This window comes from Fundulus heteroclitus, chromosome 4, assembly GCF_011125445.2.
Source record: "Fundulus heteroclitus isolate FHET01 chromosome 4, MU-UCD_Fhet_4.1, whole genome shotgun sequence".
Taxonomy (NCBI): Eukaryota; Metazoa; Chordata; class Actinopteri; order Cyprinodontiformes; family Fundulidae; genus Fundulus; species Fundulus heteroclitus.
In genome coordinates this window covers 22,436,306-22,458,957 of record NC_046364.1, presented here as the reverse complement: position 1 = coordinate 22,458,957, position 22,652 = coordinate 22,436,306, and the positions used below count along the sequence as shown (strand labels likewise).

The 22,652-nt window shown below is 40.1% G+C and overlaps 1 protein-coding gene across 3 annotated transcripts in view; it reads right to left on the bottom strand.

Moving 5' to 3' along the window:
- Positions 1 to 22,595, bottom strand: part of phkb (phosphorylase kinase, beta) — a 134,511-nt gene extending 111,916 nt beyond the window's left edge. Inside the window, exons 1-3 of one of the 3 annotated variants that reach the window (XM_012873994.3) lie at positions 22,480 to 22,595; positions 17,851 to 17,970; positions 16,066 to 16,152 (exon numbers count right to left, since the gene is read on the bottom strand). In XM_012873994.3, the coding sequence (XP_012729448.2) occupies positions 16,066 to 16,152; positions 17,851 to 17,905 (142 nt within the window). In that variant the 5' untranslated portion in view covers positions 17,906 to 17,970; positions 22,480 to 22,595. The remainder of the gene's footprint in view (positions 1 to 16,065; positions 16,153 to 17,850; positions 17,971 to 22,479) is intronic. The other 2 variants (XM_012873993.3, XM_012873992.3) reach the window with 2 other exon arrangements.
- Between the last annotated feature and the right edge of the window lie 57 nt (positions 22,596 to 22,652).

Below are 22,652 nucleotides of genomic sequence, written 5' to 3'. Positions count from 1 at the left end.
AGAGCCATGGAATAGAGATGAGTGCCTAATCCGTTGGAACAAGAACCAAATCCTGCCAACACGTCACATATCTCCTTCAGTTCCACACAGCCACAGGCTTTCTCTGCATTTAGAGAAAGAGAACGGTCTGACATACAAATTAACACCCTGTTAGAGCCGGATGGGTGTGTAGAACATATTAAATCCTGTTTTACAAAGGGTGAGGCGCTCGCATTTAGTAAAATACCTGAACATGAAGCGAGAACATGTCTGACCATGGCCCCTGCAATAAAAAGGGCAAACTTGTAATAACAGGGATGTGCTCCCAGACTAAATGTCAGCAGGATATTCAGAATCACACACATAGTTTTAATATCTTTCTTCTTATTTTGGAAGAAGAAGCCCATTAATGAGGGCACAGATATTTCACCTGAAAAAAATTACTTGTATACAGTACGGTACAGAAGTCCTTTTGGTACTTTATTGTAGGAATTGTGTTTCCATTTGTTCTTTTTGCTCTTTTTAATGTTGCGGTTATGGCACCATAACCATAACCATTATGCATTTCTTTCTAGCAAGCAAATGTTTCTGTAACTATATCAGTACTTGTTAAATGTAGACATTGTTAAATCTCTGCTTATTAATGGAATCTAATTAAACAAACTCCATTTAATTTTTTTAAAGAAGGGTTAGGATAAACAGAAAGTCAAAGGTGAATTTTTATACAAACATCAGCTTCTTTGAGTTTTTGCGAATTTGACAACAGAAGCCACATAGACCAAAATGTTTCCTGGAGAAATTAGAAGTGCATTTGGGATTTAAAACTTTACTTCAGAACATGTGGACTATTACGATGTTAAGACAGTTTGCTGACTCCATGCTGAAAGCATAAACAACAGCAGTAGTTACAGGACCACTATTAACAGTTCAGTTTGATTTTATTTGTTTGTTTGTTTGTTTTTGCCTGTGTGTGTATGTGTGTGTTTGCGTGATTTCCTTTTCTGTACTTATACATTAGCACCAAACAGGAAATGCAGAAACGACCAAAGGAAACTCCCTTATTTAGGTCTCTTAACCAAAAAGAAAACATTGCCGTTTGTATTACTAAAAGTAGAATAAAGAGCTAATAAATAAATAAATAGCCATGAATTTACTTACTAAGAGCATTTCAAGAATGTATTCATACATTCAATAAGTTTGAATATTACTGAAAAGTTAATTTACTAAGAGAAACACGTTAAATAGATTGACACAGACTGATGTTGTTTTAAAGCCTTTACTTTCTGTTAACTAGGATTTTTTTCCCCTTCCAGCTGATGAAAACACAGCATATGAGACCGATAGAAAAGCTAACATTTTTAATGCAGAAATGGGAGCTTAATGAAAAGTATGTTTAATACCAGCTTTTTTCAAAATGTACTTTTAATCTGACAAACGAACCCCTCAGAAACGCATATTCTAATTGATCAAATATGACTGTATTCCTGCCTACTGTAAATATAATGTGCATCTGTCTTGCGCTCCAGTAAATATCTGTTCTGTCTGATTGTATCTAGATCCACTGGTTATTTACAATAACGGTATGGCTGACTGAGAAACCCAGCTCCTTCTTCTGAGTATGTTTTCTGTCTACACAGATGGTGTAAAAGTATCTGGTAATGCAGGCAGATGGCAAACCCCGTAATCAAGTCTAAGTTTAGTAGGTGTTAACTGTGAAAACGGACTCATCTCGATATACAAAATTGACCATTTTTCGAACAGGGTTAATCTTCTTCTAAAATAACATCCCCCGGCGTGATTACATCGCATTTCTTCCTCACGTTGTTTTTTTTGGTTTTTTTTTTTGGTGCATCCATGCATGGTAATTATACATGTCCTCGTGTTAAAAATGAGTTGCAGATTTAAGTCATCTTGTAACACTTTTACAGTGATCAGGATTCTCATTTGGTGGATAGTTACAATTGTGTGTGTGTATATATGTAAATGTTTCCGTTTAAACTAATTTGAATGTTAGATGAAGATTAACAGTTCACATACAAAAAGCAATTTTCAAGTTGTGGTTTCAGTTATTAATTTTATAAAAGCTATTCAAAAGCTATTATGTGTAAAGAACAAATGGTAGGGTTATGGTCCCAGGGTACTTTGCTGTCTTGCTGTGAAGGACAGAACCATAGATTCTGCTCTATGCTGGAACTCTCTGAAGGAGAAACTCCACTCATCCAACCTAAAGTTAAAGCACACTTCCAGTAAGTTATAGATCCAAGGCACCCAAGCCTATCCAGCCCTGAATGGCTTAAAAAAAAATCAGGTTCTAGAGTGTCCTAGTCAAAGTTCAGACTGAATTCTGGTTTAGATGCTGATGCATGACCTCAAATAGGCCATTCAAGCTCAACAACCTTCCAATGGGACTTAAATAATAAAACTCTTCCTAGACGAGTGTGAGCCAAAATTCCATTGGCGGTTGTTGCAAACAGCTAAGGGAGGTACAACTTTTTTCCCCTTACATAAATTAAATCATCGTTTAAAAACGTTATTTTGCAGCTGTCAACATCATCTTGATGGTCGGAATCACCTAAGTGAGGACTGCAAAATGAATTAAAGAAAATCTGCAAAGAGGCAAATAAGTTTTAAAGGCACTGCATGTATGAAAAATATTTTAGAAAAAAAACAACTAAAAAGGTTGGCTTGAATTTGTATTCAGCTCCTATGACTTATTAATTTTTTTGATTCTTAATCAAATATATTTATGTTTATGGTTTGAAAAAATTTGAAAAATTTAATGGTGTATAAATACCCTGAGCAAGGGCTCATACACCGGATCCATGCTAAATGGCCTATTGGTATTCATGTTAATCCCCACAGTTCCACCTTAAGCGAGAAAAAGTACCAGCTTCAACAAATCATTCCAGTGTTACCTGAAAGACCGGGAAGCTCCGCAGAAAATAATGAGCAGACTCATTTGTTAGGAAATAATGGGCCCAACACATTCAGCTGGGGTTTTATTATGAAGGTCCTGCTACAGTAGAGGACAGAGCAAAAATAAACTGAAGTCCTGAACAAAAAAAACAAAAAAAAAAAAAAAAAAAAACGCTCCATATTACTTACTGGGGACAGGACAGCGGTTCAAAGCATAAACACATGGTAGCGCTCCAGAATATAGGCTGACATATAAAATGCTGAAACAGAGAGACGTCTCTGGCAGAGGTCTTCTCAATGATAACTAACATGTTCAGAGAGATAGCTTCATTTATCCTCCTAACATTATCCTGCTGCTAATGAAAGGCCCGTCCACTGTGGGCCGCACATGCATTCAGGACGAGAGAGGAAAAAAAATCAAGAGAGACAGATGAAAGGGTGTGTGTGCGTGTGTGTGTGTGTGTGTGCGTGTGTGTGTGTGTGTCCAACAGGGACAGAAAGCAGGCATGAGTGACTGTGAGAAGAAACAGAGGAAGTAACGTGATCCAGAAGATGGAAACGAAGGGCTGGAGCAGTGTGTGTGCGTAAAGTGTCGAAGTGGAGGTGGCTGTCACATTGGCAGAGAGATAAAGTGATTGATGGAGTGAATTAGGCAGATTAATAATAAACCTCTCAAAAAGTCCGCCTCCAAGTAAAGTACTAATGAAGTACCCACTCACATGCAGGAATACACTCAGAGAGAGATTTGTACTCCTATTTTGCTTAAGGTTAATCTGACTTTTTAGAATCCTGTCATTACAATTAAAAATGTACAAACTATACAGATAACAGAAGGTTTTGTGGGGAAAAAACTTGAAGCTTTAAAGGTATACTATGCAACCGGGGTTGATTTTCCAGCGAGGCTCCCCCCAGAGGGCGAAAGTAAAAGTGCACTGTCATAAAGATGCTCAGCTGTTCTGGGTTCTCCGTCAAGCCAGGCGCGGTTGTTTTGAGCTTAGCAGACAGGCGAACGCAACGAAAAGTGGAAAAAACGGCAGTACAAACAATGACTAACACAGTGAAGGTATGAACATCAAGCTTCCTGCAGCGCTATCTTGGCGAGGCGGCCGCCTCGCCAACATTAAAAATAAAAAATAAAAAATAATAATAATAATAATAAAAAAACCTTGATATGCTTGCATGTTTATTTGACGTTAACACGCGGTTCTTTGTTGTTGCTTTCGCGCGTGCATATAGTGAATGGCAGGGCAAAAACACATGGAGTTCTCGCCGTAAAGCGAGACCGAGTCTCGTGGAGTTGCATGAGACTTCTGTGTGTGCGGGCCGTGAGCTCCTGCAATTGCAAGTGTGGTATTTCCCCCACAGACCACCAGGGCGGCCGAGAAAACCTTTGTTCGACCTGAAATGACTCATTTAATCATCCAAAACGGTATGGAACACATTAATTAACTGAAAAATGTTGCATAGTATGCCTTTAATTTAAAAATTAAACTCAACATTTACTTTTTAAACGTGTGCTGTTTAAAAAGTAAGAATATGTAATCCGTCAAAACTGGGCATATTAAAAGGGGTATCCATTAGAAAAAGATTATTTATGACTCAAATGACACAAAACAATCACAAAACTAATAACAGTAGTAATGATAATAATAAATTAAAGTGGAACCTACACAATCCCATGCTTTCCTGGGACTAAATGTTCAGGAGTTCTTAGTCAGCTTGGCCCATTTTTACAGTCCATCTCTGGACAGGTGGCCAGTCCATCACAGGGCAATAGAGACACAGGACAGACAACCACCCAATCACCCAATTACCCACCTACTACTAAGAGCATTTTGGAGAAACCAATTAACCAAACAGATATGAGTTTAGACTGTGGGAAGAAACCCCAGTACCAGCAGAGAACCCATGCATGCACAGGGAGAACATGCAGAAAGACCCCAGGCCAGTCAAACGTCTTGCTGCATGGCAAGAGTGCTACTAGCCAACTGGAATAAAAAAAGAAACCTCATCCGTCCATCCACCCATCTTCTTACGCTTACCGAAGATCGGGTCGTGAGGGTAGGAGTCTTAATGGGGAGGCCTAGACGACCCTCCCCCAGCCGCTTGGGCCAGCTATTAAGCCAATATTTCATTCAATATCCACTCATTAACTAAAAACCAATTTAAAAAAAATTATTTATGTCATTTAGAATTGAGTTTAGGAAAGCCAACCATGTTGTCACAATAGGTCGATACAGTTAGTTTGCAAAAGCATCTGTCAAGAGATTTGCTAGGGATAAAAAAAAGTGTATGAACTATGATACGCTAATAATACCTGCAAAGTGTGTACAGTAAATGTCAAGCTTTTAGAAATGTCATATTCATACTAAATAACTGATCAGTCAGAACGAGAGATGACGTCTTAAATTCCCCCACGGTCCAGCTACCCCCGCTGTGATTTAGGCTCGATAGCGTTAGTCTAGACATACTGCACTGCCAGTGATTTCACATAATGCTTAAGAGTTTCTGAAAAAGCCTCCATTTCTCACGCTGGGTGAAAGGGGTAAGAGGCGATTTATTTTTGTCCTGCTCCAGACACAGATTCAGCAATTTCTTCTGCATTGGAAAGTAAAATAAAGGGCATATTCAACGAGAAGGGCTGAACGTTGTTTGGTCTCAGGCTTAAAGTTTCTCTGCATGCAAATCATCTGTTGTTGAGGGGGGGGGGGTGTTCTGCATTGCCATCCATCAAGCTAATGTCCCACTAAATCAGCAGCTAATGTCTCAGACACACACAGGCTGCTCTTTTACAATGGGCCATTTCACTGCTCCACCAGGCTGAAGAAATGATAAGAAAAAAAAAAAAAAACACACAACCACAGAAGAAGAAATTTAATACCTGTTCAGTGATACCATGAAAGCTAAATAGGGACACAAACTGGAGTGATCATCATTTATTTTATTACGGATGCTATTATAGTATATTCAATCATTTAATGGAAAAAAGACATGTAGCAGCTGCCTTTTTGCCAGCCGACTGGCAACAGGTAGAGGAGGGGGAGCACTGTGCTACTCTAAGCTCCACACTGCAGAAAAAACAAAAACAAGAACATCACTTAAGCAGCTGTCTCTGCAATCTCATTAAAAAGCATTTAAACCATGAGAAAAGTATTGGAGAGCTTTTTTGTTGTTCTGAGAGTGCGCCTTCTTTAAACGTTGCATACCTTCATATCTAAAATGCAAATAACAAAGAACTAATGTTTCTCTTATCTTTTTCCCTCCCATCTAGCTCATATTCTTTTATCTGTTCATTTTAATCATTGATTTATACAATTATTTAATTATTCATTAAAAAAAATTGCCACAAAAATCTGTTTATTTTGCATAAGGAATAGCAGAACATATACCTTAGATAGGAAGAATTGTTTTGGTAGATTTAAATCCATCATGTCACCACACTTACACTGTTGCTTTGCTTATGAGAGCAATTAAGGGACAAATTAACCACTTGCACTAGGGCGTCTTTTCTTCCTCCCCTCTTTACAGTCGTCTCTATATGGGGATTTGAGATAAATTTTCAGACTTGCTGCCCCTACAGCCTACACACTGCAGAATTAATGACAACATTTATAATGCCAGTGTTATTGTTTTAATAGAATTCATGCTAAGACATGTCTGACGAAGTGACTATCTCTTGAGCGGAAGGTCAGAGGGCAGGCGGAGCCACACTGGCCGGTCAGACAAGCAGAGCCATGCATTGTTCTGTTTTCTCTACAACATCGAGGCAACCGCCCAACAAGCAGGTTCTGACTCAGAACCCTGTAGTTTTATGGAGACACGCTGTCCTTCCAAACAGTAAAGACCATCTGATCCATGTAAGCAGCTGAGGCGACATGGTTAATAGTGGTGTAGTAGTGGAAATACTGAACGCACATAGGAGTAATTAAGTAAAGCCGGACATACACTTTACGATATTTTCAATCCAAGAGCTGCCTGGGCATTTCTACGAGTTGCTTCTCCGTAGTTTGACTCCATGACACACGTACGGCCGTCAAGCTTCTCTCCACTGCTATGTTTTGGTTTGAGAAGATGAAGAATTTCCTTGTTTGCCCATTGCTCAGTGCGCGAGGTTGGGGGAAATCGGCTCGTAAACGCTTGTAACTCCGCTTCAACCGCTGGACGCGCTCACGATCGCTTATGAGGGCCGACTGAATTTCAAACATGTTTGATTTTCATCCGACCGTCCGATTCCTGATCGGGAGATTGTCGTGAGAGGCTAATCGTCCCTCGTCGCCCCCTGTATACGACACGACACAAGACGCACGATCAAGCTGAAACTGGGCCTGATACGAAAAATTCTCGCATGACTGAAGAATCCCCCCGAAAAGTGCAAAAACTGGTACAGTGTACGCCCGGCTTTAGTTAACGGCCCTTTAAACATGCTGAAATGAATGTTGTGTTACTGTAAAAGCGCAAAATGCCCAACTACATATTATTATTATTATTATTTTATTATTATTATTATATTATTATTATTATTATTATTATTATTATTATTATTATTATTATTATCATCATCATCATCATCATCATTAATTGCTTTTGCAAATAAAACAAAAAACAAATTGAGAGTATGGAATAAATAACACTCCCCAATTGTCATATATATATGCCTTTTTTTATTTTAAAAAGAGGCTTTTCCCCCTAAAAGAAGTGCCAGAGACGACGACGTTTCAGAACATATATCCCTAACTTGGTAGAAAGCGTCTAAACTGTGCTAAAACTGAGAACTTTTACCTTGTCCACTGCAACTGTATTTTGATACCACGCAAACAAAAGTAAGAAGGAAAAACAAAGCTTTTGCTCCCATTTGTTGATCAGCGGAAGCCCAACAGCAGAGCAACAGGAGCGTACCTTCTGCCACCAGCGTTATCAGGGAGCAGACTGAGTCAGTCGAGTGGAGCCATATTGGCACATAAATGAGAAGCCAGAGAAGTAGCAGCATAAGGCAGAGGACTGAATGATGAACCACAAGCGATGGGTAGAAAGCTTCCCTTGCTATTCATTTCTTGATAACAGAAATATAGTGCTTAATCATAAGAGCAGCAGCTTAATACTGCTGCTTTTGACTGAGCTGAAGGCAACACTGCACGGCTGCCGAAAGAAAGATGGAAAAAAAATCTAACTGGTTTGATTTGTCATTGTCATCCAGCCTCACCCCTCTCCACCTCTTTTTCTCACAGAAACGGGGAGAAAGCAGGTATATTAGCAAAAGGGTCTGTGTGCTGGTGATAACAATGTTGGCTTTGTTCCCCGCTGGGATTGGACGAGAGCTTCCAGCCGCCACACAACACAACAATTAAACAAGCTCAGCGGTAAAGGCTGCATTCTTGACGCACCGCAATCTGGCAGAGGCTTTTCTTAGAATCTATGAGGTTTTAACGAAACCGCGGCTCTAGGCAGTGCTGTGCTCACTGATAGCAACAAATTGGTTTTAACTGAGGGCTACACCTGTTGCTCACTCAGCTCTCTGCATTGTCTTCTCTCATTTTCTAAATGCATGCAACCTAATGAAAACACACAAGCCCACTGCTGACTGGCCTTATTGAACACATAAACCGGGGAACACACACACACACACACACACACACACAAGCTGTCTCCATCAGAGCTGACCAATGGACTGTGTCATATCTGCGACAAGAGTGTTCATGGGTGAAAATGGTCCATCCAGTCCCCCAGAGATGTTTTTTTTTTTTTTTTTTTTTTTTTTCACAGGAAAATCCAGACCCGGTCCACACAGGGTAATCTTTGTTTTTGCTATGTTTAAACTCTACAATGACCCAGAACGACATGACCAATACTGGTGATTGGCTGGTTTCTATCTTGCCAAGTAAGCTAACATTTTAATGAACACTTCTTAAGGCTAGTTCACACAGCAGGATGATTAGCCAGATTTCTGCCCTAATCTTCTCCTTCCGACAGGCCCCGACTATCAGGGTGGCTCGTAAAATAATCTTAAGAGATATTCCTGCCGCGTGTGATGTGTTAAGAGTGATCTGGTCTGCTCGGTAGAAGGTCAGGTCCGCTCTGACCTCAAATCAGGGATATTTAACATGTTGGATTGCCTTGCCCGATATCCTAGTGTGTGGAGTGGTCAAAGCGTGAGGCGATGAAGGGGATTTATGTAGAACATCAAGTCCTGCTGTGTCTTTGAAGTGTGTGTGTTACTTTTGATGTGCTCCTGTTCTGAATAGTTTGTGTAGACTGGAATCAATGGTGTGGATTTCACAGTGTTCTGCTGTGTCAGGGCGGGGTTTGCCACATTTCTGGAGCGTCACCGTCTTGCTTATTTTTCTTTCCTATATTTGATGTTTAACTGACCGTCTGATTGTGAACTTTCAGTACCCTATGGTCTTTCCAAAATGGAAAATGAATGGCAAATTAATCAGTTTCCCTCTCAGTTTCATGCATCCTGCATCCTGGGGTGAGTGAACGTCTGCACTGATTGAGCAATATTATTTGGTTATTCTAGTGTTATAGGTCGACACATGCATTTCACATAGAGTGAGAGCTGCGCTGCTCAGCGACAGCCTGGTTTAACTAGCTAACGAAGTGTCCATCTTACAGCGTCAAATATATTGTACAGTGAGGCAGTTAAGCTATCTTTGAATTGGTATCAGGGCTACTTATGCCACTGTGATAGAAGATAGATACACAGTAGTGTGACAACTGCATTATATATTTATTATTTGGGGGCATGAATGACCATGTAAACATGGAGGCAAAGTGTGGATGTAACTATATTTCTAACTAATAAGTACAGAACAGCAGGAATTCCTCTGTACTCATGTTCAGTGAGAATATATTCACTTTTGTGTGCATTATGCATTCAGTTTAACTTTATTCACAATCTAACACAATCCAAAATCAACATCCGTCAGGATGTGGACAGTGTCCCGGTTCTGGGTGTGTCTGTGTTTGTGAAGCGTTTATTTTTCCCCTCCTCATGCTGAGCTGCAGGTTTCCTGGTGGGCAGGACTGAGTGGTGTGCTTCTGCAAACCTGTGATGTATCAGTGATCTGCTGGAGCTTAAGAGGACCTGGCTGCCGGCCATTCAACGCCTGAGTGTCGACCCATGTGGTACCGCTAGCCCTCTGAGATTCTCTTTGTGAATTTTTTTATTGTGCCTCCCCGCTTAAATATCCATTTGTTCTCTTTGCCTTTCTCCTAAGGTTACCTCCCAAGCACATCCCAAAACCCGCCCCCCGCCAATGCCTGCAAGAACTGCTGTTTTTACCTCCTAGTGTGATAACCCCCACATCTTCAGTGCTCCCTTTTCCATCCCGTCCTCCAGCAGACCTGTCCGCCCTCCAACACTCCACTGCACAAACCTCTCCCCTGGACGGGCTGACTCTCTCCGGCTCATTTTCCAGCACACTGAAAGTACGGTTTCAACCAATCATCTCATCTCTGTATTCCCCTTCACCGCCTAAGCCTTCTCCACAGAGAGCTACCGCAGAACCTGTTCCAGAGACTCTCTACTCATCACCTCCAGTATTCAACAAAACCTGTAAAACCTTTGTTTCTTGAGAGTTCTTCTGCATGTGGGTCAGGAAGCGACCACCAACCATTGAAGACATAAGATGGAAATTTGTACATTACACATTTTCAAAAAAATAGTACACAAATCATAATTGAATTGTCCTTCCTACATAAGTTATTCTCACAAGTCTATTATGTCACTTTTGCCCTCAGACATTATCAAAATAATACCAACTCATCACCACTCTCATCTGATATTCCTACCTTATTTGTCAGAGCTAAATGTATTGTATGCATTCCCCCCTTCTCAGATGGCATCTCAATAGTCTCAGCCATCTCTTAACTCCTCCACAACCTGTCTCTAGAATCTCAAAGGTCCAGTTGCAATTTTCCTTCAGGATTCATTTGTTCATTTCACCTAACTAATAATTTATTTGGGGGTTTTAACCCTGTAAAAGGATAACAACCAACAGTAATTTGCCAAGAGCTAAACAAATGCATACTAAGGTAACCGAATAACGTTGGTCTATACATTGTCTAGTTCAAAATTCTGCAAATGTGCTTTTAAACATTTTCAAGCAAGTCTGGTTGAGCTGCTCCATGACAAATTAGTTGCTCCGCGAGAAACTAATGAAAACTCCCCATTAGCTTGTGACTATACTGTATCCACAGGGCACAGAAAAAGCTCTTCTTTAAATTAACTCTTAAAAAAAACAGTGGTAATTGATGCACTTAGCAAACAGCAATGGATACCATTCAGGCACTTCAATACTTCAAGAGTAAGTTAAAACCAAGATGCACGAAAAAGCACTTTTTTACTGTCCTATCAGCTTTAGTGCATCTTAGCTGTAATCACACACATTACTGGGTGTGCTAACCAATGAATGCACACACACTTATTCTGCTGCTTCTGATTTTAACCGTTTTTTTTTAAAGAACTAAACTACATAGGAGAAAATAGGTAGTGGATTTACTAGAATCATTTCCATTTTGCATCCCTGCACAGGTACTTACCTTTGCCACTGCAAAAACGGAACTACAAATAAGTAGAATTTTCTTGAAATTAGTGTATTAGTCCTTGATTTGAGCAGGTTAATAAGATTATCTGTCAATGGAATGAGTATTATGACCCCTAAAATAAGATAATTAGATATACTGCACTTGAAATAAGATGATGGAGATGAGTTGTTTCTGTTTTAAGTGCAAAAATCTTATTCCATTGGCAAATCATCTTATTTAACTGCTCAAATCAAGGACAAATACGCTAATTTCAAGAAAACTTTACTTATTTTTAGTTATGTTTTTGCATTGGGGGTTGTTCTGAACTCAGAACAGAACAAGTTAATGGTTAATGGGTTTATAGACTGAAAATGGTGGGAGGTGTTACTTGTGACGCATTTATAAACAAGGGAAAAATATATTTTCCAGTAGCTGACCTGCTGATTGCAGATAGAGAGAATCAAAGAAATATGGTCTTATTTCAATCGCTGGTGAATTGCTAACATACAGTGTAAAAAGCAGTCTGTTTTTTTTTTTTTCAAATGCAAGGTAAAATGCTAAATCTGGCCTTATTTCAATACAGCCGACCATGGCTCAAAATCCTTGCTGAATTAAATATGCTCTTTTTGCACATTCTTTAAATCCCTAAAGGCAGAAGGAACACAAAATCATTTATCTCTTTTCCAGTTAAGCTGGTTTCACAAACACGTACAAGGCGATCAATGACGAAACGTAGACTTATAGCTCGTCAGAAGTGAATCTACAGGGGTATGCGTTATTTATCTTGAACACAAACAGGTTAAGAATATCAACATCAATGCAGAAAGTAAACTAAACCTCCATGAAAGAGCAAGTCTAGGCTTGTCTGCCATTATGTACAGGGAACTTTCCCCCATTCAATCACACAACAACTAAGAAGAGTCCAGTTTTCGGCCGCAGCAGTGAAATCAGCGCTGGCCCTCAGGGACTACAGGTTCTGTAATACCAGAAACTAATAGCCACATAAACCCAAGGGTAACACTTGGGCCCTACTCTCTGAATACTAAACCGAGTCCTAGCAGCCTGGATGAAGTGTCGTGCTCGGCCTATTCCCTCTGCTGCTCTCTGCATCTGTTTGCATTGATTTTACTCAGAAATAAAAAGGCAGGGAGAATCTAGTTTGCCGTCATAAGGCAAAAACAAACTGAAAATGGGGCTGCACAGTGTCCACACAGGCAGCTCCGATAACTCTAATCTATTTGGCCGGTTTTCTCTGGTGAAAAATCACCCTGCCATCCGTCCCATATGCTCACTTGTTAAACAAATTTGTAACTAACAAGATTAAAAAAAGCAGCATTCAGTAGAAATGCATAAGTGTCTGTCCCCTTTTAGCAAGCCTAATTTATCAAACGACTCTGAACATTACTCACACGTACTATTAAAAAACTCAAATGCATCTTCCTGGCACCCTGCCAGCCAGTTTGAAAGCATTTCCACTGTTTCCTACTTATGTCAGCGTAAAAACATTCACCGTCCCAAACACAAACTGGAGATCACAATATTTTGACCCGTATGAACGTATGGGTGAATCTCTTTTGAATTTAAATGCAATTTATACAGCAAAGAGGATTTATTTCCAGAAGAAAAATCTGAGAGAGTACGGTACAAAAATCAAGAACAGTATCTGTGGCTGTGTAGCACCGTGTGTGTGGCTGTGTAGCACCGCGCGTGTGTGTGTGTGTGTGTGTGTGTGTGTGTGTGTGTGTGTGTGTGTGTGTGTCTGTGTGTGAGAGAGAGCACTGCGCTCCCAGCTGCTGGTAATTCAGCAATCAGTGCTAATGTGTATTTATCTCTCCTGCAGTGGTGCTGCAGCCTCCTTCACTGATTACATATCCTAGAATTTTCACCTGCACTGGGCTCTGCCAGCTATCCATCATCAAGTTTGTGTCCTTCTCCAGTTCTTAGGAACTTTCGGGGGCTTTTCCTGCACTGCTAATCACAGACAGTCTTTCATAAATGGCAGCATTTTACATCATTTTATTCCTGCGTATGAATACCCAGCTCCTATTTGGCATGTGGGGGTGAGTTTAGCATTAGTTGCCTGTGAGAACAGCGAGCGGTCACAAGAAAAGCCTGGAGCAGGGTTGAACAGCCCTCCAGTCTGTGTCTGCTGAGCATTTTGTGAGCCTTGGAAACGGCCCTCAGTCACATTTAGCAAGGATCTGTTATGAATGGTGATCCTACCACAATGATCAACTGAATCTGGAAAGGGATTTCCTCTGGCTGAATTAGCTACCTCTATCTCTCTTTTCAAGCAATCCTATGCAATCCATTTCTCCAACTAGCAACACATAAAATAAGCGTCAAATTTAATATTTGCAAACCTTATAGTCATAGTTGAAAAGAAGCACATCCTCTTCTGGTTATAAAGCTGCATGCATCAGTTTCAATTCTAGCTGCTTAGGTTCAATGGCATGTCAGCAAAAGTGGCTATATTATATTCTGGTATAATAATCAATTACAATAAATTAACTAAACCGACAGATCATTTAAGTGAGATTCCTACAATGCATGCAGAGTAAAACAAAGACGTTGTAAATGTTTGATTTAAAATAATATTTCTGAGAATAACTTTTCCATAGAATTGTCCCCTTGGGTTGATCATAGCAGAACAACGTTAAACATGTTTCCTTGAAAAGTTTATGTTGCAAAAACATAAATGCTGGCTCTTCACATGTGTAAGCACATGATGACCAAAACCAGACAATGTGTAAACTATCAGATCATTTCTAGTCTGAAAAGGAAAAAATAAAAAACATGGGCTCCTATTATCAACAGGGAAGATTTCTGGTGGATTGCTGTCAACATGTTCCACTCCTAGTAATGTTGTTACCTTTAACAAATAAAGGAGAATAATAAAAGTTTCAGCCCTGAGGCAGAGATTTGATGCATTGTGAGATCTACATTCAGGACCATAAACATTATATACGTAGACACCTCATTTCGTGCTGGAGTGCATACTGCATCGCTGCCATATTGGATGAGTCTCCCACTCTCTCTAGCATAGCAGCCAACCGGAATAAACGCAGAGGGAGCACCTTTGCCCGTATTCTCTGTAGCTTATGGCTGCAATAACTGGCGATAGCTACACAAAGTAGATCACGTGGTGCACGTCACCATTTTGGGCTGAGGTTAATTCTGAAGATGAGTGTTTACTTGCTGAGAACAATGCAGAAACCCAACAGATGGACCATCATTTTATGTTTAGCAATTTTGTATTGCTATATTTTACAAATTAAGCCTGAATATTATTGACAAACTTAGTACTATGGAGTTACAAAGCACCAGCACATGTAAGAAGCTTTGAAAAACTATTATTTTTCAAGGGTCTTAAGCACCAGCCATAGTTGCAAGCAGGCCAGAGTAAGACACTAGAATGACAATCCAAATCTAAAATCTATTCATTTATATTACATATTTATTAATATGTAATACCACATGATTCTTTGTTTAAGAGCATGAAACAAAGTATTTCAGCAGGAAATTGCGTATTTATTTACATATTTAATAATACACCATACGGTTTGTCTGTCCTTATTAAATAGCATAAAACAAAGTATTCCAGTAGGAAATCACCTATTTATTTATGCATTAATATACCAGAGCATTAAAGAACATATTTCAGCATGAAACATGTTTTTAAATTTAATGTGTAACAGCATCCTGTATCATAACCACATCACTGCTGTTTGTAACAAACCAAACCATGTGAAAATCAGGGGGAAAATCAGGGAGTTATGATTTACGTTGATTATGGGCAAGCTGCTTCCTCAGTGCAAACAATGCACTGGGGGCGCAGAAACGTCAGCTCCAATTGGCAGCGCCATGGGGCGTCTACCTATATAATGTCTATGTTCAGGACTGTCTTGCTTTACAAATCAGAACAAAAGGTCCAAAAAAAAAAAACAGCTCCTCCTCTGGTTGGAAATATTACTCACAAAATCTCCATAATGCCCTGGAATGTAAACCTGTCCAGGGTGCACCTAGCCTCTCTCAAACAACCCCCCCCCCCCCCCCCCCCAAAAAAAGAAAAACCATAAGGAAACCCGCTAAAGCAGGTTGCAAAACAAACACTCATTTTGCATGACCTTTTTAGCCTCTCGCCTCGTCTTTCTCCCTGGAGTTCATCTAGCTTAGGTCGCATTAGTTGCTTTTTCACACACTTTTAAAGGTCTTTCCCACAGCTTCCGCATGGATCAGGAAGGTTAAGAGTTAGACCAGTGCTGCTAATCTGTGCACCTGATTAACCAATTATAATCAACCCCAATCATCCCTATGGAAGCAGAGGGTTTGGCCTCTCGCTGGTTAATGGCAAGTTAGCAGAAGGCCAAGAAGGAAAGACATCCGCTGGAAGCAGCTGCTGCTCCCCAGTGATCCGGTGTGGGTTTTTAGGTCTCATCTTAAAGTGAAATTCACAAACACAATGGTGTGAAGCAATAAATATAAAAGACTTTACATTACTTGGCAGTGCAGTCTAAACAGAGGCACTTGTGCAGTCAAAAGCTATCAAACTAAAGTCAATTTAGGGCCACCAAAAGAATAACTTGGTGACAGTATGTAAAGGAGTGGAAATGGCTCTTGTCCACAGGGAATGAGTGAACGTACCTGCATTGTAGTAACGGTCCAGCTTCTCCCATAGGGGCTCGTCCTCCCGCTGGAGATTGGACAACTTTAAAGGTTCATAAATGGAACCTGAGGAGAACATGTTCATTATAACAACAACAACAAAAAAAACATTCCCTACAATAGGACATATGTTTTAAGTTAAACTGATGCTTTAATTACCCCCACCCCCCCAAATATGACTATTTCCAGCTAAGGCTAGCAAGCAAACAACAAGCAGCAGGAGGACAGAAACAGACATGATGCGGCATCAGTAAATTCATTTTCTCACTGCAACGCACTGCATCACAAAGGCCTCAGATCAAACCATAATAGGCACAGCGGGAGCGAGAAATTCGAATGGTAATGTAACACTCAACCAGGCGTTTCACTGTGAGCTGAGAGAGAGCAGGCTTCCCCCCAACTCCCCCGTTAGGCTTTTGCTATTTCTTTTTTTTTTTTTTATACGCTTTTCTCTTTGTTAGATTTACATTTTAATAGCTTTGACCTTGGGTCAATATCACAGGTAGCCCAGCGAAAAATTCACATTCTTACTCAAATTAGCATAATTTTCATCAGCTTAAAAGTTGCAATGGACAAAACCAATCTTTCTTTTTCCTCTTTGAGATAACCCTTTAAACCAGTGCAGTGAGGAAGAAAATATTTCTTACACGAGAACAGAAAAAAATGGGAGCTGCCCATGTTCAACTAGTTTTAAACAACGCCACGGCTAACTTGACCTAGGAAAACCACTTGAGGCCACTTTGTCATGACGTCCGTGTCTCTTCAGGGTGCTCCAGCGGCTGGAGGGTGAGGGAGGCTGGAAACCACTGGATGAACAGGGCTTACAGCTTCTAATGCTTCCAAGATCAGGCGAACGAAACCAAACAAGTGTCGTTTGTTTCTCTTTACCTCACCGGACAGTGACTTTGTGCGTACAGTTGGGCATCTGGGGCTGCACTTTATTGGGAAAAGTAGCGATAGGCGATACTATTGGTAAAAGTTGCGATAATGATATAGCTTGCGATAAAGAAAGGAAAAAAATTTAAAGAATTAACGTCCTTGTGCTTTAGGATCATGGCAAATATAGACCCTGCATAGTAGGCGGTCTACCCAGCTACTAAAAAAAAAAAACATTCATTGTTTCCGTCTCAAACACAAGGTTCTAATGAAAAGGTTCCCTCTGTTCCACTTGTGATGTTTTGGCAATGAAGCAACTTAGCTGTAGGTTCTTATAAACTTTACCACCTCTTTACATTCTCAAACATTTAATTTTGCATTAAACAACAAATGTCACCAAACATATCATTGAGAGCCTGAATGCAGGGCGCTTATATAATTAGCTAATACTTATTGCGCTCCATGCGGTTCTTTGCGATATGCTCATCGGGATCCGTGACAGTGCGATAACGATCCATTTTCGATATATTGTGCAGCCCTATAGGTGTCTACTAAACACCTAAACATTCCTCTCCAACTCCAAATATTTTTTTTTTGTTTTTATTCAATGCTAAAAAACCCTGAATCAGGATTTAAATAACGGCTCAAAGGTCGTAATAGTGGGAGGTCCAAATATGCATTAATATTTACTGACTTTTTATTGTTCCACACTGACTGATCCATCAACCAACAGTGGACATACTGCATAATGTCATGGAAAATATTAACCCAGTCAACTTTCCTATGGAACAAGCAAGACACCCGAGGGCGGAAAACATTTCCAAACGCAGGTCTGGCCCGTTCTGTCTTTGTGCATAAGGCTGACCCATATGCACTGCTGCTACTTACCGAGTCTGAGAACTTCTCGACGGGGCTGGGCAACCGCAGCCACTGAGACAGCCATGCTCAAAAGGTGAAATTAAGGCCAACGGTCTCGCTCTGTCTCTGTCTCTCAGCTAAATCAGAAATCTACAGCAATTCACAGGAAGCAGTTAGTAGCACAGCGTTAGATTTGACACATGCGTCAATCAACAATGAATTACAGTCACAGGTAATGATCATGAACAACATGCAATGACCGGCAAAATTATTCACACCCATTAAGATTTTTATTTTATTTTTTTATTTTAAGATTTCGTACAACCGCAGACTTCTGTGGATTTTATTGAAATATTAGGCGGCAGACCAGCACAAAGTTAAGCATGATTGAGAAAGTTGTTTTTTTCCCCCCCACAATTAAAAATCTGAAAAGTATGGTGTGCATATTTATTCTCCCCCCGTGTACTTTGGTAGCCCTAAATAAAATACAGAGCATTTAACTGCTATCAAAAATGTAAATTATTTAATTTATTTTTTTACTTTATTGCCTCAAAGCAACAAAGTGTGACAACAAAGGTAATTTACATACAACAAAAAACACAATGGGCATTGAGATTGGTCTCAATGAACACGCATCAAAAACTAGGCAATTACAAAAGACAATCGTGACCATTTTTGTAAAATAAATAAATATCCATTTTCATTTGTAGTCATGCGCTCCCTCACATAGACCTGCTTCAATGTTTGCATCCATTGAGCAACAGCTGGTGAACAGGGAGTAATCCAATTTAAGGTGTATACTTTTATAGTCTTTCTTGCAGCCAGTAATAGAATGGGCAGTATACAACACTAATCTTTAGTCAGTCAGTCAATCCTTGGGGTAGACGTCCATCAGAAATACAAGAGGGTCCGTCCATTGAACGTCCTTAGTCCTCTGTTTAAGATTATCCCAGGTCTTCATTTTTTGGGCAGTAGACCTGTGTAATCACTGACCATACCACAGCTCCTCCAACGTCTATCTGTAGTTGTACTCTTGGAAGTAAACGTTTTAAAAGGAATTCTAAAAGATTTTGAACTTTCCAGCCAAACTCTTGCCAGATCTGGCTCCCAATCCTTTTATGGCATTGAAAACACACATTTCCCATTAAATTATCTGTTAATGTTCCATTCGTCTTCACTTCCCACTGTTGTGTAGTATGCAATGGTTTATCTGAAAAATGTATTAGTTCTTTCATACATTACAGAGATTAATTTCTTTGACTGTGTCTGCTTTTCAAGCATCTGCACAAACTGTGCTTCTATGTCAGTGGGTTTCTTCTTGATACGGTCTTATTATTCAACATGTTTTATTACATAGTTTCTAATCTGTATGGATCTATATAGATCATCTGGGGTCGGTAGACCTGACCTTGCAGTTGAGAGAAGTGTCTGCCCACAAAGCAAATGTTTCAGTGCAACAAGACTATTATTTGCCCATTTTTTTACTGCTATCTGAAACAGATGGCAGAAATTGAATCTTACCCACAATAGGCATAACATGTGATGACCTTGGAGTACATTTAAGTTGTTTTTGGATTAGGGTCCAGGTCTAAGGTGTCTATACACATCCAGGGGTTGTTAATTTTAACCTTTTTCAGGGACATTTTACTCAGCAATAGTGCTCAATGACAACTCTGGGAGTGAGTTCTACTCAGCTGAGAACCACTGGGTTTCCTTACTATTGGTAATCCAAGTCACTATATTGTGTAAGTACGTTGCTCAATAATAAAGTCATTCAACTAGGTAGTTCAGTTTTTTAGTGGTCATTAGTATTTTAAAAAGCACCCTTGGCCTTCAGTTTAGCCAAACAAATGTTGCTGACACAAGCTTTTCTAACACTTATAATGTAGATTGTAGCACTAATATTGGAAGGGAGTGAGTTAAAAATTATTTTGGTAGTACATTCATTTTTATTAATTCTACCCAAGAGGGCCAAAAGGGAGTGCATTGCATATTTCCAGATTGTTTTTGATTTCCTTAGGTGATTTTCCATAGTTAGAGTCAAAGAGTTGTGTAATTTCTGGAGTGACATTAATGCCTAGCTATCTGAATCCGTGGGAGGATCTTTTAAAGGAAATTAAATGATCTAATTCAGAAGGCCAGGTCTACCAGCAGTCATCATTGTTTCTGATTTACTGGTATTAATCTTGCATCCAGAGGCATGGCTATATCCATCGAGGCAATTTGAGAGAGCAGGTATGGAGGTGACTGGCATTTTCCAAAAAGACTAAAAGGTCATCAGCGAAGAGCATTGTTTTATGTTGGATATTTCCATCATGAGTGGATTTGTTCTTATTAGCTCTGTCAGTGGCTCAACACTAAGATCAAATAGTCATGGTAACAGATCATCTCCCTGACACGTAGGGCGTTCTAGAGGGAAACAATCTGAGCAATGACCATTTCTACTCCAAATTTGGATTTTGGAGTTCTATAAAATATTTTATCTACTCAATAAACACATCCTTAAAAGCCATTATGACTAAGTGGCCACAAAAAAGACCAGCCCACCCACTCGAAAGCCTTCTCAGCATCCAGGATGAGAAGTCTTTTTGACAGGGTGTCCCTTTTCCCTATTCATGGCTCTGCTAACATATCGCAGCCTTGTCTGTTGGCAATAAAGCCAGTTTCTTCACGCTTAGCCAGATTTCTTTGTATACTTTTGAATTGTATTTGCAAACATTGATCTCATAATTTTCATATCTACACCCAGAAGACTGGTTGAATGGTAAGAAGTACAGAGGGTTGGGTCTTTCCTCTCTTTAGGAATGATGCAGATTGGCACTTTTGAGCATGACCTCAGGGGGTCATAGACTAACCTTGTCAGAGCATGATTGTAAACTTTATATAAAATAGGTGTTACATTTGTAAAAAAAAAAAAAAAAAAGCCTTTCAATATTTTCTAGATACACCCTCAACACCTGGGGTTTAACCATTTTTAAGGTTGAGAATGCTCTTTTTAACCTCTTCTTGTGTTACAGGGTATGTCATGACCTCAGCCTCATCCTGTGTTCATTTAAGCATCCCAGATGATTTCAAAAATATCTCAACTTTCCCCAGTTCTCCAGGTATTTATTTACTCCTAATTTAAGTTTTGATAATTATCAACAAAGGCCTAATGTTCTTCTGGTTGTGTAGGGATCCGCTTTGTATGGTTTCCTTTAATTTTGTCTACAGCTTTACACAGCGGGAAAAGCTAGTAAGTGGATTGCTTTTTTGCCACACTCAGTTCATTTCAATTTTATCTAAATAGCGTTAATTTCACAACACATGTCATCTCAAGGCACTTTACAAATTCAAATTCAGTTAAATCATACTCTTAACATTTCCTTTTCAGAAATCGGTCTGCCCCTCCTGCTTTGCAGGTCAGTAGGTTGACATTATTTTAATCTCAGCATAAATGCAGCTGTTCTTCAAAAAGGACCCATATCCTATTTTTTTTTTAGAGAACAAATGCAGGCTGTAGGTAACAAACAGCAAATGAGATCCAAGGACCACAGCGGACAGGTCAGGGATAAGCCCTTTAGAAATTTTAAAGCTGTCCGTTTATAATACAAAATCTCTAACTTTTAACATCTGGTGGATCAGCTGCATGCATCAGAGCAGCAGCTAAGAAACCTGTGGCATCACGGCTGGAGAAGCAGCTCAGGTAGGAGAATCTGTCAACAGGACAAAAGTTAGTTGTGCAGTCAAAAGACGCAGCTTCAGCGGAGGGTCACACTATAAAATAATAACTCTTGGGGGGCTGTTTATAAAAAGAACATCACACTTTTCAGATTGGTTTGTTAAAAAAAAACAGAAAGAAAAGAAAAACTTAAATTCATGGATCATTTTCCATTTCCTACTACTTTTCTGGTCTATCATCTAAAATCCCAGTAAAATACACTGAAGTGTGCGGTTGTAACAGGAAGAAGTGAGGAAAGGTTCAGGGGGTCTGAATACTTTTACAGAGGCCATTTGGAGAACAACGTACATTATAATCTAGGACACTCTACGATGGCGATGCAATTATGAAAGTGGACATTAACTATGCAGTTGAATTAATTACTGCAGCTGCTGAATTTTGTGATGCGCTCTTAAAAAGCTGGACTCATTTTGGTGAATGCCTCCTAGAAATGAGAAGGAATACGCAGCAAAAGACCTGAATGCCTACCAAAGTTAAACACATATCCTTTTCATGTCTCAGAATTTTAATAGGCTGTCCTTTACATTTTAAATATAGTTTTCTTCCAATGCAAGACTTTTTTTTTTTTTTTTAATCCTTACACTGTTGCCTGCAAATCGTTTGAGACTAAACAACCTTGGGGATTTTCAGGGCCCAGCAGGCTTTGCGTGTAGGACTGCATCATGACGCGGTACCCCAGGAGCAGAGTGTTCAGCTGAGGAGCCCCAGCGAACCCTGTGAAGCTCCTAAAATAGCGCCTAAGCTTGGCACATGAAAAGCCCTGACCTTTTCCTGCTCCTAACCATCAACAAGCCGGGCCCGGGGCCGAACCGAACAGGTTGCAAGCTCAGACCGGACCCGGTCAGGACGGAGTTTGCAGGTTTTTTAAACCCAGCAGCAAGCAGAGCGCGCCGGGGCGCGGCACACAGTGGCACGTCGCGCGAAGGAATGGGTCAGACCTGATCTCTTTGAGCGGGCTTTGAATTCCAAGAGCTTCCATCCGACATCTGCCAGGCTCGCCATGTTTACACCCAGTCAGCGTCTCCGCCACTTAACGGCGTTTCTGCTTTGCGCCCTTCAAAATAAAGCGCCCGAGTCTGTGAGCGGCGGCCACGACGAGTACCAGTGACGT